Consider the following 20,827-nt stretch of genomic DNA (forward strand, 5'->3'; position numbering starts at 1 on the left):
AGTAGGATTGGGTCTTATTAGACTCCATTTCAAAGACAGAATACATCCTCAATCTCTTAGCTCGTCAAGCAAAGTCCGACTTGCCTCATGTGGGCTATAGTACGTCGTCATAAATTGTTTAAGTTGCTCCCCCCTAGATGGTACCTCGTTAAACGAGGCTCGTTTTGTTCTAATTTAAATTTTCTGTTTGTGACACCGATCCATGATCACGGAGATAAAATACCTCTTGTTGTTACATCATCTCTAACACAGCCAGTAAACATGTAAATTGTAAAACGCGAGTTCAGACCACTGAACTCGTATTTACGGGTTAAAAAAGTATCGACCACTGGACCCACTTTTTTTTGCATCACATCTTCCTTGAAGCTTCCCCCGCTTGCAAATTGCCCCACGTGGTCCTGCCTTGCCCCGCTCCAGCCGTGCTGCCCAGGGCCCCGCCCCGGCCACGCCGCGCCACCACACCCCGGCCACGCTGTCCCGTTTACAGTAACTGATCTGCGCCGATTTCTAAACCGAACCCGTAAACTGACGGTTATTTTACAGTTCTCTTATAGAGATGCTCTTACCACCCTTTAACATACTGAATCTTTTAAAAAATCTATTTAACATTCCCGAACTTGGCTCTGTGTTGTCCTGCAGGTCTCCCCTTTTTGAATTAGCTTCGCCATCCTCTCCAAAGAACGTCGCCGCATGCTACAACCGTTTAACACCAACCTCAAAGTTGGTTAGGCGCGAGGTTTCAGCCTTTTATCAAGTTCATCAATAATTGCCAATAGCCTTTTCTTTTCTTTTTTGTTTACATATTTCCATCCACCCTCACAAAAAATGAAGTGTGCATATTTCAAATTGCCAGCCCTCAATTGTTGTCCTACCCTGCTTCTCACGTTGCCAAACTCCTTTTAGCCGGTTAACAAAATCGCCAGGTCCTAGTCACCATAACTCAAACTTAAGAAGAGGTCGATTGTCGGAATGTGTAGCAGATCTGGTCACAGGAAATGTTTAAACTAATAATGCAGGTCACATAAAAATGTACGAATATCTCATGAGAGGCCAACCGCAGAAGCTACACCTAAACTAACCTAATAATCAATTAATCCATGATGACCCGTTAAGACCAATACATAGAAGTCAGACGGAGCTCTTCAATTCTGATGCTTCCACTGCTTCTTTGGAGAGCTCAAGTGAAACAGGACAGTGATCACTTCCATAAAATCCTGCGATCAAGAAATTCCATGGATTAAATCAAGGCAAAAAAAGGTTGATAAAAAAAGACCAAGGCCAAAACATAGACACCTATACATGAGATTCATGTCACCATCGACATTTTTGGCTGGAAAGTAGTTGGATTCACATGAGAAAAGTAAAACGTACAAATGCCACAAGAAATTATATGTTCAAGAGATAAGTATACACTTTGGGTATATATGAAGTGTATCATATTTACTATGCACATAGGATAAACAAGCAGTAAATCAATAAAGATTTGTAACAGCTCGCAGTTTAGGCCATTTCCAAACCTATCTATAGTTGTATATTTATCCTCCATATACCAAACAAACAAACTAGATAGGACAACTCTAATTTTCTGTTTTCTGATATTGAATATATAAAGACCATCACATGGTCCAACCAACATCCTATCATCCACGGTCCCCTCCCCTTATTTATTTGCAGCAGATGATAGGCAAATAAACTTGCAAACCGAGGCTTAGCCAAGGATGGCTAGGAGTAGGAAGGGTTGACACGCCCTTGCCCGCCCGCGTTTGAGCTTCCGTGCTCGCAAATGTGGGTCGTACACACTTCTTCTAGTAATATAGCAGTCACTCTTTTTTGTTAAATAAAGTAAGAACTTTAGAAGGACCAAATATACAAACATATCACAGTATATAATAAATCACCACGCAAAGAAAGTTGTGCATACAAACCTTCCAGTTCAATTCCATGACCATGCATTTTACATGAATCTATTCTGTCCTTCAACCGTTCTGAAACAATGAAATAATCAATCCGCATTCTCTTTCCTCGGTACCTGGAGAAATATTAAGCAATAAATGAGTCCATACAGAAAAAGACGAAGCGCATACACTATCATTAGCATTCATATGGAGTAATTACGAAAGAACATTTGCTTGTCAGGAGACCATAAATAATTAATCATACTGCCAATTCCATTTTTATCAACAACATCACCATCAAAGCCTTTTTCCCAAGCAAGTTGGGGTATAGGCTAGATATGAAACCCAACGGAAACACAAGGAAACGTACGCTCCAACAAATTTCTATTGGGTTTCATATCCATAGGAATGGCTGATTTTTTACGTCGACTCACCAAGCCTAACACAACACTCCTCCTTTACCCGGGCTTGGGACCGGCTATTCCTAAAAGGCATAGGCGGAGTTGCCAATTCTTTTTTTATGTGCCTTAAATAAAATCAGATTTTTTAGATGGAAGATAATTTATTAATGTTAAACATTAGAGGAACATATGCTTACAAACCATATCTATATAATGGGATCAAATAACCCATCAGACATAAAAGAGAACAGCAGATAAACATTTAGGTGGCGACATGCTTCAATAATACACAGATAAAATCTGATGAGCAACTGAACACTATAATTAACAATTTAACAGTTATCAAATCATGAAAATGTTTCTTACTTCCCAATTGGATTCCCAGACCAAGAGAAGCCACACTCCATATCTTTTTCTTTGTGCAGGTATCTGTAAGCATCTACCAGCTTTCCCCTGTATATTGACATGTAATTCCATAAGGTATTCAAGACAAAATAATCAATACCACAAAATATTAATGCCACTATGCAGTCAACTTATGCCTTCTTGATTTCCACCAACATGTCTTGTTCATCCTTCATTGTTTATCTTAAGTTTCATGCATCAACCAATAGAACCAAAAGTCCAAACTGATGAAGAAGAGTGGGCGTTCCACATATACTTCAAACACCCCGTCTCACGTGTGGCTCAGCAAGGCCAAAACATGATAGAAAGAGGGCAAGCGGTTTCTTTTACTATTAAATTGCGAAAGCCAAAACTTGAACCCAAGACCTCTGCGCTGATACCATATTATGTTTCATGCATCAACCAGTAGAACCAAAAGTCCGAAATGATGAAAAAGATTGGCAATCCAAATTTAATTCATCAGTTTAAAGGTATGCTTTTCAGACCTGTTATTGAGTTAGTCCACAGATGGATGTTGTTCCCTATACTTTGAAAGGCATCTTTTGTGTCTCGGAAAAATCAATGGTCCATTTTGAATTTACTCATTGCAGCGACAAGTCAAGTGCTTATAAAAAAAATTAGAGGTTGTATTAACCAGCAATATCTATATGATGATATGAGAACTTGTCATAAAACAACTTCCAATAGATTAGTGTCATTAATATTACAAATATATTGCAGAAGAATAGTGTGCTCAAAATTTGTGGTTTAAACACCACGTCGATTTCGAAAGGTCACTTATTTATGAACGGAACTATGGAAGTGATCTTACGTCTGCAGGTATCTTTTTTTGTTCGTCAGTGGTGGAATACATATCTAAACGTTCCTAGGACATTTCATAGTGCAATATATAGACTGGACAATGGCGGAGCTAGCATGTAAGCATTGATATCAAATGGCACAAATGGATTTTTCTAATCTTCTTTAAACTACCAAAACATTCTCTCAAATTTGCAATTATACAAGTACAGTTAGAAGGGTGACCCCAATGATATTTTGTCCTGGCTTCCCCCATGCTGAACAAGTTCATCTAAATATATATAGACTCACGAAACATATACTTCATAGATGCAAATCGTAGATGATATTTATAGTTTATACCGAACACAATAGATGCTGATTTAGAACAAACATATTGTCCCCTGTTACGTTGAACATTTAACTTGCTGGAATACAGAAAGAATAAACTTTTTATGTTTCCATGATCACAGTTCCACAGTATTCACATCTGAGATGCTTATTATGGTCTGTTTTTGCTGCTAGGGTCCAAATAGAGATGATAATGCGCTCAGCCCTATATCGACGTGGGGCCCCAGTTGAGAGAAAACGACGATGGCTAAGGTAAGTTGAGCATGCAAACCAAATTAAAAGGATGCATGCACTTGTTCAAGGATGGCATCCATTTGAGAATAGACGGAGTGTTCTACCAAACGAAAATAATGCTGAAATGTATTAGTTTACACTTACTGGGACAATAAATTGCCAAACCGCTGTCTCTCGGCCAGGGTGAACCCTGGCTGCCCACAGTCCTGTAGAATAGATAGAGATTCATTGCATTAATGCAATGGCCCAAAGGATGTGTCAGTAATGGGGTACCAGTCGTTCAGTAACACTTAAAGATGGACTGACGATATAATGGAGAATAGGATGTCATGTGATAGTCCAGACATTGAACATCTGTTAGGGGCTTAAGGCTCTGTTTGCTATTGCTCAGGATATAACGCCCTTTAGTTGTCGAATTATGTCTTGGGAAAAACATAAAATTTTCAGTGTGAATTCTTTGGAAAAACAATTCTTATCGCTTATTATCAATAAGACAACCTTATAGCCATATGCGGTATATATATTAAATTATGAGTAAAAAAGCACGTCCGTAATTACAAAATTATAACTATGGCTAGCACCTAATGAACTGCTAACCTATTTGCACAAAATTCCATGGTTTGAAAAGCTTGCCAGCTACTTAGAGAGGTGCTTAGAGAAATAAACTGGTTTTTGGTTAAGCACCGGTGCTTATTGATACTAGGCAGATGCCTAACTAGGCACCTCTCCTACACAAAAGCACCGACACTTACGAAAATGCTCGGTTTATTTTTGTAAGCGCTCATCAAAGCACCTTGCATTGAGATGGCCTAATGCCACATATGTGTAACCTGAGCTATTCACTAAGCCAGTCTATTTGCTGCCATGGCTACAGCAATAGCTCTTGTTGGTAGATTTCTGAAAGCCTCTCTGTCCTGAGTTTGGCTTCATTTGTAGAAATGCATACTTCCTCTGTTCACTAATGTACCTTTTAGATATTTTAATGTGGACTAGATACGGACCAAAACGAGTGAACTTTACACACTAAAACACATCTAGATACATGCATTTACGAAAAATGCTAAAAGGTCTTACACTAGTGGACGGAGAGAGTGCTTTTTTCTGATAAACTAACTTTAATAGGCAAATTGCAAGGTGAGTTAGCCTACTGTTGGTATCTTCTAAAAATGATATAATAATTGGGCTATATGGGCCTATGGTTCAGAGGCCGGGGGTATAACAGAAGCTTCCATTTTCTATAAAATAATTGCAAGTTAAGATTCTGAAACTAAAAGATGAAACACAATATTAAAAAGGAGATGAAATAAGCAATCGATAAACATAAATCAAGTATAACACAGTAAGACAGGAGAGAATTTGGCTGTCCTAATTGTACATCCTATTTCATTAGCACGATGGACATATATATTGGGCCAGACGTACCAAACCTAGACTAGATGGGCCAAATCGTCCTATAACCAAGCCTAGGATTAACACCATGGCCCATTTGGATTTGTTTGACAAGCAGCATATAGGCGAGAGTTGAAGGATGTATAACAGATTATGGCAAGAATTATTTCCAACACGTGTGCCATGGTAACATAAACTGGATGTAGAACAGTAACCAATGATTGCATATGTAAAGTAAACAATACCTCTTTATTTGGAGGGATATATCCATTGAGCTTAGCACTGCTAAAAAAATCAGGATGGCTGACATCGATCTCATCGTGACTGAAAGATTTCAAAACAAAAAAAGTAACGTTCAGGGGCTAAGGTTTGGTTAAGAAGCTCATTATGTCTATATCTTGTATAGAAAACATGGATTCCTCAAGGATGGCCACGTAAAGTAATGAAATTTCTTTCCCTTACCTTGTGAGTTCTTGCTCAAAAATATTTAGTTGAAGTACATTTTCTAATTATGAGCGATCATCAAAAATATGTAGGTTGAACAGCCTATCATTAAGGAAACTGGGTATTTGAACCGACTTCAACAGCCACAGCCTTGTGCTTCACCACTAGGCCACATGGATGGCCCCAATTGTGAAGTTTGGGTTAGCCATATAAAAAGAAAATCCACAACTTGAATGCTTTATTAATTTTATGTTGTATTCAGAAGACTCAAATTGATTCAATTTGAACTAAAACCACAACAATTATGGAACAAAGGGAGTAGATAGTAACTTTACGGCGGAGGACATATATAATAACAATAACAAAAATCAGCAACAGGTTCTTAATTACCTAACGTTCAAGTCTCCACACCAGATTAAGGGCTTGTCTACTTGTTGAACAAACTCCAACATTCTTTTATCCCACTTTCTTCTTCTTTGAAATGAATTTTCCTCCTCTTTCCACCCATTGTTTGGAGCATATGTGTTTAGTAACAACAATGATTCAAATTCCACAATGATGACACGGCCATCTGCCTCATGCTTCGAAGCTGAAACAGGTAAAATACTATGCTTTCAGATAGAATAGTAGTTTCTGCAAAAATGAATTCCAGAAAGCAGGCAAAAATATTTCAGGATGCCCAATTTATTTGTCCCTACCACTGTCACAGCCCCACATCTACTGCGCCACAAGCCCCCCCCCCCCCCCCCTCCCACCGCCCTAGTGATTAGGAGGATATGATCCCCTTTGATCATCCGTTTTCTTGAGGGAAAAGAGACAAACAGTAGCATGTCAATGCACTATCACTGTGCCATAACTGAAATATGGCAGCTCTTTTTTCGATAAGCTACTCTTACAGCTAAGGTTCAATTTGATATATGGCAGTATCAACTTCGTGTATTCATATATGCCAGTATCAACTTCGTGTATTCATATATGACCATAAAGTTTATTCTAATTGCCTCTTCATTTCAAAATGACCATAAATGTTAAGATTCTGTTTGATAATGCGAATACAAGAAGAAGCACTAGGTGCTAGGAGGGAAGCAACATGCTGCCTCAGGTCCCAGCCCAACAAGTTGTCGAAGCAGCATCAGCCAAGGTGGCCACAGGAGCATACACCCTCAGATGTTACTGCACAGGCCATCAAATCCCACCTCTTATATACATGTATACTCACATAACATCTCCTCTGCCTCTGATAAATAGCCTGCCAGCATAATACAGCAGCTCTCTAAGAGTTTTCTGTTTTTTGCTAATTTTCATCAAAACTGATGCGTAGAAGTCAGCAGCAGTACCGTGCCAGGGAGGCTGGATCTGCCTAGGCGCCTAGCTCTCTCATTAGACCTCAGAAGCTTGATGTTATGGCTTTTGGAAAATACATACGTACTACTGGAGAAATTACGACCTTCTTGGGTGTAAGAATTTATAAAAGTAGATCCTATAACACAGCCACAAAACTAAATTAAGACAAGAGCCATCATATGAACGGTAGCTGACAAAGCTGGCCATATCAGATCCTATAACATAATCACAAATTTTTTGAACATGACGAAATAAGATGTTTAGTGAAGCACGGGACATTTTAAAAAACTGTGTAACTGGGGAGACTTGCTAAATCTCTTGAAATTAAACTTACATCTTCTATCCAAGTTGAATGACACTTTCTTTGGTTCAAACTTCTTCTTCACAAACACAGCTGTGCCTGCATATTTTGATTCTGAAAGGGACCACCAGACACGGTAGTCTTTGAAAGGTGAACTCGACAAAGCACGCAGCACAGTCTGCATTACCATCAAGAAGTGATTGTGACATTAATTCACTATAAGCCCAACAAATGCAGAAGCTATAGAAGTGTATACTGAAGAGAGAAAACAGGCTATGGAAACTAAGTTGATACTAATTCATAATAGTTTCCTGCTTGTTCACTTGGCCACATATGCAAATACAGTCACCACAAATACATCAAGACTTCAAGATGCAACTGATACAGATGAAAGACCAATTCAACTGATACAGATGAAAGACCATTTTTTACCTAATCTAGAGTAAATTTCTCAAAATTACATATGAAAAACTATCACAAAAACACCCTTCAAAGAAGCATTTTCAACAAACAACATATCTATCACAGAAAAATAAGTTTTATGAAGCATTTTCAAGGAACTACATGTCTTCTTCCATAATGTTGTGGTTGTATTTCAGTCAGAACCAACGGGGCCTGATATGTGGGATCCACTTGCCATAATTACAGGGTAGAGGGTTGCTTCTTTAGCACTACCTGTTTTTCTTCACGCGACGAGCTTGTGTCGTCTTTTAGCTCACTAGGATTTTTTGGTCCCCCTTTCGAACCAGCTGCAGGCATTCGCACTTCCTGGCAAGTGGCAAAGAAGCTCAGTGAACATCTTTCTCATTGATATATGCATTATGCTAATATGCTTAGATTGTATTTATGAAGTATAAAAAAAATAGCAGAGAACCCAACCAGCAAACAGCAAACTAGCTGTGATTACTGATTAGGAGTGTAAAATAAAGCAACAATTTGTGGGTAAGGAACCTAAGCACTAAAACAGGCTAACAATAGTAAAATTAAGCTGCTAAGTTGTCATAAATCATAACAACTAAGGGTATTGGAATTAAAAAAGAAATAAAGACCTTGACCTGTCAATTTTACAACAGGTGGGGTTTGGCATAACCCCTGGCATACTGTACAAAAACAAGAACCCAGGGCGGATTTGGGCATCAACTATTGAGCTACAGTTTCCAAACAGACTTGTTTAATCGATCCACCACATCCAGACAGCAGCATGTATAGAAGAGCACAAGCTTTCTCATACAATGATTTAGCTTGAGAAGTACTTCAACAAATGGTCTATAGTTTTTTGAAATTGTACTATTGCTGCACATGCTATTTGTGTCAGTAGTAGCAGTTGAGTGGCTACCTGAGCAAACAAATAACCGGGATAGGAACACTAGGACTGACATAAGTAATAGAAAAACTGAAAGCTAGTTTTTCTTGGCGCAACGTTGCCAACACCATAATTACAAGAAATGGGCAAGTAAATATCAGTTCACAGATCTAAGAACATTTACATTGCATTTTTCTGTTTCATAATATGCTTAACACAACCTCTGCAAACACCATCCTAGCATCTAGAACCATCAACATTGCATGTCGTCCTTTTAGAAGGTCCATAGCAGAGTAGAAGAGAAGGGGAGTTCTAATCTCGGGAAATGTCCCAGTTCGACGAGAGGAATCCACCCCCAATTCAGAATTACATAGTAAGGCTGCTCTTGACAATACATAGCAGGCCAGGCCTTGTTACGTCGTGTTCAAACATTGGTAAGCATGCCAAAAGATCACAAAAAATGCACTTCAGGAGTCCTCAGTTGGCACCAGTTAGTAAGCTACGAACCTACGACTATGGCCACCAGGATTCATGCATCGCTTGCTTCTCTAAGATCTTCAACGGAGACTTTGTCTGCCTTGTAGAAATGCTTTTAGTTTTGGCATGTTGCCCTCTTGTTTCTTTTGCATAGAACCTTTAGTTTTGTCTATGTACTCCTTGAATGTTGCTACCCTGGTTTTATGGCTTAATCTGCCATTTATATCTTTGCTTATAAAATCAGGCAATCGCCTTTCATCTGAAAAGGCTAAGATAATTTGCACCTTTGACGATTTACAATTATTCTCGCAAGGAATGCCGCACACTGGCTTCATATGTTTGCAAATAGAAGGGATTAAACCCTAGCGGACCATAATTGGATTCATCTTGTCTTGGCATAAAAGGACAAGTAATATGAGACGCCCCCAATGTGCTCGATGAAATGCCTCCGAGCAGCGGCAGCTCTTGCATGCCACATTGCAGCATACCCGCATAAAAATCCCTCCGAACAGTACATAGCAGTGCAGTTTAAAGTTAAAACCCTAGGGAGCAAGCAAATCCGGACACAAAGAAGGGCGCCGAGTGAAACCCTCGGTGTCTTAGTTCACCTGGATGCAGATGACGTCGGGGTCAAGGCGGGCGACGAACTGAGAGAACGCGGACCAGTCGCTCTTCATCCGGAGGAGAAGGCTGTTGGCGTTCCACGTTACGAACCTGCGCGGCTCCTCGCAGGGAGCCCCCTCCCCGCCGCCGGCGCTGGCCGCGGTGGCGGCGGGGCCATCGACGCAGTCAGAGGCGGCGGCGGCCCCGGTGGGCCTCTTCTTGGCGGGGGAGCCGTCCTTGGGCACGGGCTGGAAGAAGCGCTTCATCGCCTGCTGCTGCGGCAGCGCTCCTCGGCCGCGGAGGAGAGAGTCGAGAGATCACCCAAACTGAATCCTTGCATAGAAAATACTAGCATCGCTGAAAATCTAAATATTTATTACAGGTTGAATTAAAATTGGACACGTGTGCACCCATTTGGTAGACCCGAGTGCACCCTAGAGGACGGATGCCGGCACGAGCAAAAGAAAACCCATTTAGTAGACCCAGGTGCACCCTAGATGGAAAGATGGACGCCGGCCAAAACAAAAGAAGAGAAGATGGGAGAGAAGCACACCAACTGATCAACTCACCTGCCTCCGTTCCACCCACCTTCATTCCCTTCTCCCAACCCCTATCGTGGGTATAGGCCAAAGCACTAGAAATCTCGGTCTAGCCGTCATTCCTAACATCCCTCTAAGCCCCTCCTTCCCGTCACCAATTTCTTCTTCAGCTGCAGTTTTGGCGACGCACCCCTCCCACAGCCTTAAGCCGCTGACAAACTGATCCCCACCCTGACCTTAAGATTATTGCTTGCCTTCGCCGCAGCGTCAGCGTCTCTAGGTCGCTCACAAGCACCAACTTACGGCTAGACTCATCGGTTGGTCTTCAAGGTGATGGTCGTCGGGATGGTAGCGATGTACCTCTAAAGGTATCGGGGATGCAAAGGTAATCCAATCCAGGTGCTAAGAGCACCTTGCAAAAATGGGTTCGAGATACCTCCTCGTGGAAGTGACCAATCTTTGTAGGCACCCCCTTCGGCCTTTTAGAGGAGCTGCCCTCTCAAGCAATCTTGGAGATAATATAATGCCCTCTCCAACAACCTTGCCAATGGTCCTCGGTAAAGCACTATGAAAAAGATGCATCATACTTAGCACACAAACACACACTTTAGACACTATAACAAGAAGAACAAGTTTGTCACGTACCTACAAAGCAAAACAATGTACTTCCGAGTGTTTGAACTAAAGGACCGTGGGAATGCACAATCAATGTACTTGTACATACCACTATGTCCTTTAGGTCGTTTGAAAGCTGAAAACTGTTATGCAATGAACTAGTAGGTATAATAACAACCTCATAATAGACCATATGCTTGAAAGCATTGTGGCACGCTTTCATTGTGAGCGGATGTAAAACAACAAAGAGCAGAGAGAGTCATACAAAATTAAATAGATAATCATTATTTTACCAAGGATCAAGCACAATCAATGTATGGTATATAGCAGTAGGTACAACAAGGCAATCCCTTGAACCGAATGGCTAATCATATCGGAAGTGTTAGAAAACAATTAAAGTTAGAGTGTGCTAGTGCCTCATGTGTGCATTATGTGTGCAAAGATCGATCATAATTGATGCAATTAGTCCAACCCACTCAGACTGTTTGAGACACATCATGTGATCTAATCCTCGGCCTAATCAACAATCAAACCTTCTACCACACATCGCAAATTGCATTAGCATAGTCTATCACAACGAACCAACCAACATGCTTTAGTTTCTCCCTTCATGTAAGCCAAGGTGCCAAGGTCGTATGCCAACTAAACCATGTGCCCTCTGAAAGGACACGGATGCCACCTAGAGGTATGCGGTTTAAAACTTTTACGATATTTGTTTGAACAAATGCGGAATAAAACTAGTGTTTAGTTTGTCATGCACAAAACATATAAAGCTAGGGTTCACCTATGTGCGCCAATAACTTATGCTAAGCATGGCAAGTACCTATATAATAACAAAATAAATAGCTTCAAGCACAAAGGCTATCATAAAATAAAGTGCATAAGTAAATAGCTCGGTATAAAAATAACGAAGGCATGTGAAGGCGATGATGTATCCTGAAGTTCACACTTTTCGAGTGCTACTCTCTGTTGGAGTGGTGTGGAGTCCAAAACACCCCAAACTCCACGAAGGCCTCACTGTATTCTCCTCGAGCCCTCCCACCAAAAGGGAAACACTCGATCCACTATGGAACCTTGAGGGTGGTCACCGACCCCGTACAAGCTTGGGTCTATCTTCATGACTTAATTGGAGGCTCCCAAGAAATGACCACGAAGGCCTCACATTTGAGGAATCTCCACAGCTTAATTGGAGGCCAAAAGAACATCACTAAGGATGTGTTTGGTTTAGAGCTGATGCATGCCATACCAAAATATTGGCAGGCCCATGAAATTTGGTCACTGTTTGGACCGATGCCCACAAATTGGCTCGCCAAAATTTGCCGCAGCCCGCCCGTGTGATTTTTGACCGCGCGTGGGCGAACTGAGGGCGTGGAAATCCATCGCCAAAATTTTGGCAGCCCCGCCTGCACGCTTCTCCTTGCTAGGTCCAAGGTAATTAGTACTTTCCTGTTCTTTCTAGTCCCAGGAGTACTAGTCTACGAGCAAAAGTGAACCAACGTTTCTTATATTTTTCTTTCGTAAAACCAGTGATCAAGTACTACCCAGTTTAAGTCCTCAATGCATGTCAAATCAGTTTGGTTGCATACCAAAGAGAGGCACTATTCAACCAAAATTTTGGAAGAGCAAGGCTATAATCCAAACAACAAGATATTACCAAAAATCTTGGTCATGCCCTTGATTTGGTCATGCCAAAGAATTGGTAGGGCTTGTTGGGGCTCAAACCAAACACACCCTAAGTCACAAAGCCATCTAGGGTCCAAAGACCCAAGAGGAACAATCTCCGAGTACAAGCAACCAGAGGAAATATCTCACGAACTTTCACCTCCATGTATCACCGCAGAGAACTCAAACTGACGCACCAAATGCAATAGCAAGAACACACAAGATGCTCAAATCCTTCAATCCCAAATTCCACAAAAGCTATTGGGGGAATAAAATATGAATAACAAAGAGGAGAATACTAAATTCTTTAAGATCTAGATCCAAATGATTCCCTCACAAATAGGGGATTTTGATTGGTCAAAATGTGTATCTAGATCTCCTCTTTCTCTCGAATAGATGCAAGAGTTATTGGAGGGGAGAGAGAGATACAAAGCTCTTAAGAAGTCAACAATGGTGGAGAGCAAAATGGGAGAGAAGAGCTAGGGAGTTCATAGGAAGAAGATCCCCTTAAATAATAGTTGATGAATTCTCTTTCCGTTGGGCTCAACCAGGATGGGTTGGTAGTACAGTGACTGCCTACAACTGGCGCGTGGTTGACGAGGGAGGAAATATCCGTGGTGAATCTTTTCGGTCCCCGGCAACGGCGCCAGAAAATAGCTTGATGTCTACTCACGCTTCTTTTCCTGTAGACAGTGTTGGGCCTCCAAGAGCAGAGGTTTGTAGAACAGCAGCAAGTTTTCCCTTAAGTGTATCACCCAAGGTTTATCGAACTCAGGGAGGAAGAGGTCAAAGATATCCCTCTCAAGCAACCCTGCGATCGCAATGCAAGAAGTCTCTTGTGTCCCCAACACACCTAATACACTTGTCAGATGTATAGGTGCACTAGTTCGGCGAAGAGATAGTGAAATGCAAGTAATATGGATGTATATGAGTGGTAATAGAAATCTGAATAAAATATGGCAGCGAGTAAACATGCAGCAAAACAGTAAACAAACGGTGACAACGGCGCCAGAAAATACTTGCTGGCGTGCAGTTGACGTGGGAGATAGGAATCTTTGTGGTGTGACTTTTCTATTCGGATACAAGGCCTAGGAATCATACTTTCACTAGTGGACACTCTCAACATTGATCACATAATAAAACCACTCTACACTCTCTTGTTGGATGATGAACACCACTAATTGTGTAGGGCTACAAGAGCACCTCAATGCCGGAGTTAACAAGCTCCACAACATTCGATATTCATATTTAAATAACCTTAGAGTGCATGATAGACCAACACAATTATACCAAGTACTAACATAGCATGCACACTGTCACCATCATACTATGAAAGGAGGAATAGATCACATCAATACCATCATAGTAATAATTAACTTCATAATCTACAAGAGATTACAATCATAAACTACGCCAAGTACTACATGATGCACACACTGTCACCATTACATCATGGAGGAGGAATAGAGTACTTTAATAACATCACTAGAGTAACACATAGATTAATAGTGATACAAAGCTCATCATATGAATCTCAATCATGTAAGGCAGCTCATGAGATCATTGTATTGAAGTACATGAGAGAGAGATTAACCACATAGCTACTGGTACAGCCCTTAGCCTCGAGAGAGAACTACTCCCTCCTCATGGGAGACAACAGCGGTGATGAAGATGGCGGTGGTGTCGATGGAGATGCCTTCCGGGGGCACTTCCCCGTCCCGGCGGCGTGCCGGAACAGAGACTCCTGTCCCCCAGATCTTAGCTTCGCGATGGCGGCGGCTCTGGAAGGTTTCTCGTACCATGGCTTATTCGTATCGAAGATTTAGGTCAGGGGGCTTCTTATAGGCGAAGAGTCGGAGTCGGAAGGGCTGCGGTGGCTCCACACAATAAGGGGGCGCGGCCCCCCCTCTGGTCGCGCCGGCCTGGCGTCTGGTGGCCATGTGGCCCCCCTCTGGTGCCTCTCGGGTGTTCTGGAAGCTTCGTGGAATTATAAGATGCTGGGCGTTGATTTCGTCCAATTCCGAGAATATTTCCTTACTAGGATTTCTGAAACAAAAAACAGCAGAAACAGAAGCGGCACTTCGGCATCTCGTCAATAGGTTAGTTCTGGAAAATGCATCAAAACGATATAAAGTGTGAACAAAACATGTAGGTATTGTCATAAAACAAGCATGGAACATCAGAAATTATAGATACGTTGGAGACGTATCAGCATCCCCAAGCTTAGTTCCTACTCGTCCTCGAGTAGGTAAACGATAACAAAGATAATTTCTGAAGTGACATGCTATCATAATCTTGATCAATACTATTGTAAGCACATGTAATGAATGCAGCAATCCAAAGAAATGGTAAAGACAATGGTTAAACAACTGAATCATATAGCAAAGACTTTTCATGAATAGTACTTTCGAGACAAGCATCAACAAGTCTTGCATAATAGTTAACTCATAAAGCAATAGATTCAAAGTAAAGGCATCGAAGCAACAAAGGAAGATTTAAGTTTCAGCGGTTGCTTTCAACTTGTAACATGTATATCTCATGGATAATTGTCAACATAAAGTAATATGATGAATGCAAATATGCAAGTATGCAAGAATCAATGCACAGTTAACACAAGTGTTTGCTTCTAAGATGGAAGGAAGTAGGTAAGCTGACTCAACATAAAAGTAGAAGAATGGCCCTTCGAAGAGGGAAGCATTGATTGCTATATTTGTGCTAGAGCTTTTATTTTGAAAACATAAAGAGATCATAAAAGTAAAGTTTTGAGAGGTGTTTGTTGTTGTCAACGAATGGTAGTGGGCACTCTAACCCCCTTGCCAGACAAACCTTCGAAGAGCGGCTCCCATGAAACATTTTTATTTTTAGGTGGCACTCCTTCCAACCTTGCTTTCACAAACCATGGCTAACCGAATCCTCGGGTGCCGTCCAACAATCACATACCATGGAGGAGTGTCTATTTTTTTTGTAAAATTATGAAGGTTAATTAATTTGGGACTGGGAATCCCATTGCCAGCTCTTTTTGCAAAATTATTGGATAAGCAGATGAAGCCACTAGTCCATTGGTGAAAGTTGCCCAACAAGATTGAAAGATAAACACCACATACTTCCTCATGAGCTATAAAACATTGACACAAATCAGAGGTGATAAATTTTGAATTGTTTAAAGGTAGCACTCAAGCAATTTACTTTGGAATGGCGGAGAAATACCATGTAGTAGGTAGTTATGGGGACACAAATGGCATAGTTATTGGCTCAAGGATTTGGATGCACGAGAAGTAATCCCTCTCAATACAAGGCTTAGGCTAGCAAGGTTATTTGAAGCAAACACAAGTATGAACCGGTACAGCAAAACTCACATAAAAACATATTGCAAGCATTATAAGACTCTACACTGTCTTCCTTGTTGTTCAAACCCTTACTAGAAAATATCTAGACCTTAGAGAGACCAATCATGCAAACCAAATTTCAGCAAGCTCTATGTATTTCTTCACTAATAGGTGCAAAGTATATGATGCAAGAGCTTAAACATGATCTATATGAGCACAACAATTGCCAAGTATCAAGTTATTCAAGACATCATACCAATTACCACATGTAGCATTTTCTGTTTTCAACCATATAACAATTAACGAAGCAGTTTCAACCTTCGCCATGAACACTAAAAGCTAAGAACACATGTGTTCATATGAAACAGCGGAGCGTGTCTCTCTCCCACACAAACATGAATTTATTCAAACAAAACAAAAATAAAAACAAACAGACGCTCCAAGTAAAGTACATAGGATGTGACAGAATAAAAATATAGTTCAAGAGAAGTGACCTGATAAGTTGTTGATGAAGAAGGGGATGCCTTGGGCATCCCCAAGCTTACACGCTTGAGTCTTCTTGAAATATGCAGGGATGAACCACGGGGGCATCCCCAAGCTTAGAGCTTTCACTCTCCTTGATCTTATTGTATCATCCTCCTCTCTTGATCCTTGAAAACTTCCTCCACACCAAACTCAAAACAAACTCATTAGAGGGTTAGTGCATAATAAAAATTCACATGTTCAGAGGTGACACAATCATTCTTAACACTTCTGGACATTGCCCAAGGCTACTGGAAGTTAATGGAACAAAGAAATCCATCCAACACAGCAAAAGGGGCAATGAGAAATAAAAGGCAGAATCTGTCAAAACAGAACAGTCCGTAAAGACAAATTTTTTAGAGGCACCAGACTTGCTCAGATGAAAATGCTCAAAATGAATGAAAGTTTCGTACATATCTGAGGATCACGCACGTAAATTGGCAGATTTTTCGGAGTTACCTACAGAGAATATTGCCCAAATTCGTGACAGACAGAAATCTGTTTCTGCGCAGTAATCCAAATCTAGTATCAACCTTGCTATCAAAGACTTTACTTGGCACAACAATGCAATAAAACAAAGACAAGGAGAGGTTGCTACAGTAGTAACAACTTCCAAGACTCAAATATAAAACAAAATTGCTGTAGTAAAATAAACACATGGGTTATCTCCCAAGAAGTGCTTTCTTTATAGCCATTAAGATGGGCTCAGTAATTTTAATGATGCTCTCGCAAGAAATAAGAGTTGAAGCAAAAGAGGGCATAAAAAGCAAATAAGAAACACTTTTAAGTCTAACCCACTTCCTATGAAAAGGAATCTTGTAAATAAACAAATTCATGAAGCATAATGCAACAAGCATAGAAAGATAAAACAAGTGTAACTTCAAAAATTTCAGCATATAGAGAGGTGTTTTAGTAACATGAAAATTTCTACAACCATATTTTCCTCTCTCATAAAGATTTTCAGTAGCATCATGAGCAAACTCAACAATATAACTATCACATAAAGCATTCTTATCATGAGTCTCATGCATAAAATTATTACTACTCCCAACATAAGCATAGTCATTCTTATTAATTGTAGTGGGAGCAAATTCAACAAAGTAGCTATCATTATTATTCTCATCAAGTGTAGGAGGCATAGTATAATCATAATAAAATTTACTCTCCATAGTAGGTGGCACCAAAAGACCACTATCATTATAATCATCATAAATGGGAGGCAAAGTATCATCAAAGTAAATTTTCTCCTCCATGCTTGGGGGACTAAAAATATCATGCTCATCAAAACCAGCTTCCCCAAGCTTAGAATTTTCCATATCATTAGCAACAATGGTGTTCAAAGCGTTCATACTAATATGTTCCATATGTTTTTTAATTTTCGCATCAAACCATCCATGTCTTAACTCAGGAAATAGATTAAAAAGCTCCATGTTGCTTTCCATTATGCCTAACTAGTGATAAACAAGAAACAAAAAGATGCAATTGCAGGATCTAAAGGAAATAGCTTCGAGCACTTACAACGGCACCAGAAAATAACTTAGTTACCTGGGACCGGAGTGTGAGTGCCTTTTACCTTTCCTCCCCGGCAACGGCGCCAGAAAATAGCTTGACTGCCTACAACTGGCGCGTGGTTGACGAGGGAGGAAATATCCGTGGTGAATCTTTTCGGTCCCCGGCAACGGCGCCAGAAAATAGCTTGATGTCTACTCACGCTTCTTTTCCTGTAGACAGTGTTGGGCCTCCAAGAGCAGAGATTTGTAGAACAGCAGCAAGTTTTCCCTTAAGTGGATCACCCAAGGTTTATCGAACTCAGGGAGAAAGAGGTCAAAGATATCCCTCTCAAGCAACCCTGCGGTCACAATGCAAGAAGTCTCTTGTGTCCCCAACACACCTAATACACTTGTCAGATGTATAGGTGCACTAGTTCGGCGAAGAGATAGTGAAATGCAAGTAATATGGATGTATATGAGTGGTAATAGAAATCTGAATAAAATATGGCAGCGAGTAAACATGCAGCAAAACAGTAAACAAACGGTGACAACGGCGCCAGAAAATACTTGCTGGCGTGCAGTTGACGTGGGAGATAGGAATCTTTGTGGTGTGACTTTTCTATTCGGAGACAAGGCCTAGGGATCATACTTTCACTAGTGGACACTCTCAACATTGATCACATAATAAAACCACTCTACACTCTCTTATTGGATGATGAACACCACTAATTGTGTAGGGCTACAAGAGCACCTCAATGCCGGAGTTAACAAGCTCCACAACATTCGATATTCACATTTAAATAACCTTAGAGTGCATGATAGACCAACGCAATTATACCAAGTACTAACATAGCATGCACACTGTCACCATCATACTATGAAAGGAGGAATAGATCACATCAATACCATCATAGTAATAATTAAGTTCATAATCTACAAGAGATCACAATCATAAACTACGCCAAGTACTACATGATGCACACACTGTCACCATTACATCATGGAGGAGGAATAGAGTACTTTAATGACATCACTAGAGTAACACATAGATTAATAGTGACAGAAAGCTCATCATATGAATCTCAATCATGTAAGGCAGCTCATGAGATCATTGTATTGAAGTACATGGGAGAGAGATTAACCACATAGCTACCGGTACAGCCCTTAGCCTCGAGGGAGAACTACTCCCTCCTCATGGGAGACAGCAGCGGTGATGAAGATGGCGGTGGTGTCGATGGAGATGCCTTCCGGGGGCACTTCCCCGTCTCGGCGGCGTGCCGGAACAAAGACTCCTGTCCCCTAGATCTTGGCTTCGCGATGGCGGCGGCTCTGGAAGGTTTCTCGTACCGTGGCTTATTCGTATCGAAGATTTAGGTCAGGGGGCTTCTTATAGGCGAAGAGTCGGAGTCGGAAGGGCTGCGGTGGCTCCACACAATAGGGGGGCGCGGCCCCCCTCTGGCCGCGCTGGCCTGGCGTCTGGTGGCCCTGTGGCCCCCCTCTGGTGCCTCTCGGGTGTTCTGGAAGCTTCGTGGAATTATAAGATGCTGGGCGTTGATTTCGTCCAATTCCGAGAATATTTCCTTACTAGGATTTCTGAAACCAAAAACAACAGAAAACAGGAACTGTCACTTCGGCATCTCGTCAATAGGTTAGTTCCGGAAAATGCATCAAAACGATATAAAGTGTGAACAAAACATGTAGGTATTGTCATAAAACAAGCATGGAACATCACAAACTATAGATACGTTGGAGACGTATCATACAGCCGTAAGAGGGCCAGTAGTACCTTCCCAGCCCTCAATGATCAAAAGGGGTTGGCCAGGTGCGACCTGGTAAAGCTGGCATGGAAGGCTCGGTAGCATCGGCCAGGTGTCGCTCTTCAATGCGCATCTCACATAAGAGTTACTAGGTGCGGGCGAGAGGGGAGCGACAACAGCCCAACAGTGCGACGATGGTAGGCATGGGCTTGGTGGTACTACAGACCTGCACACAACGACGCCACCAAAAAACTTGCTCCTTTTTTTTGAACAAAAAAGGGGCCCAAACAACTAAAAACCAAGCGGTCAAGAACTTGAGTTTGGAAAGTCCAAAACATATGCAACCAATTTTGTTGGCAAGAGGATGACAAGAGTTACCACACAAAAAGTAAAACAATCTTAAGAACAAGCAGGGTAGATTTTCCATGAATTTAGAGGTGAAACCTCTCAACACGAAGAACCGGTAAAATCTCCAACATCATGCAAGGGTTTGCTCTCTTTGAGTGATACAATCAAGTTACTCACTCGAGAAACCTCTTGATACTACAACCAACTATCCTATAAACAGGTCCACCAACTACACCATGTGACTAGTAAGAAGGAAACCATATCAAGATCAAACCTTAACCTTGTATGTTCCACTTGAGCCAGTTGATGATGATCTTGACCTTATTAAGATGGAAGGCCTTTTTCTCGGTTGTGCTTGCTTGATGAAGTATTGCGAATTGCTTCCCATGATCCACTATGGAGAGCTTCTTCTTCAGCGCATCGTCACATATCCATGATCACTATATGGAAGGCAATTTTCAAGCATATGACCTCTTCGAGATAGCTCATCTTGAACTTGGCCATCATTTCTTTTTTTTTCTTCATCTTTTTGATGTCTTGAAGACATACTTGCCATAGGCTCAATCTTCTCCTATGAACAATCTTCGGATTACTCCTTGATTAATTCCTTGGTCATCATTTCATCTTCTTATTTCATCCTTGAA

General features: G+C 41.1%; 1 protein-coding gene across 1 annotated transcript; it reads right to left on the reverse strand.

The window, feature by feature from the left end:
* Positions 1-927: 927 nt before the first annotated feature.
* LOC127297008 (DNA-(apurinic or apyrimidinic site) endonuclease) lies at positions 928-10,283 on the reverse strand. The gene is made up of 9 exons (XM_051327262.1): positions 9,930-10,283; positions 8,217-8,309; positions 7,575-7,719; positions 6,287-6,485; positions 5,698-5,776; positions 4,208-4,269; positions 2,663-2,749; positions 1,926-2,029; positions 928-1,214 (listed from the first exon to the last, which is right to left on the reverse strand). Exons 1-9 carry the CDS (start codon positions 10,188-10,190, stop codon positions 1,129-1,131), a joined length of 1,116 nt encoding a protein of 371 aa, XP_051183222.1. The 5' UTR covers positions 10,191-10,283; the 3' UTR covers positions 928-1,128.
* Between the last annotated feature and the right edge of the window lie 10,544 nt (positions 10,284-20,827).

Source organism: Lolium perenne, chromosome 1 (assembly GCF_019359855.2).
Source record: "Lolium perenne isolate Kyuss_39 chromosome 1, Kyuss_2.0, whole genome shotgun sequence".
NCBI classification, from domain to species: domain Eukaryota; kingdom Viridiplantae; phylum Streptophyta; class Magnoliopsida; order Poales; family Poaceae; genus Lolium; species Lolium perenne.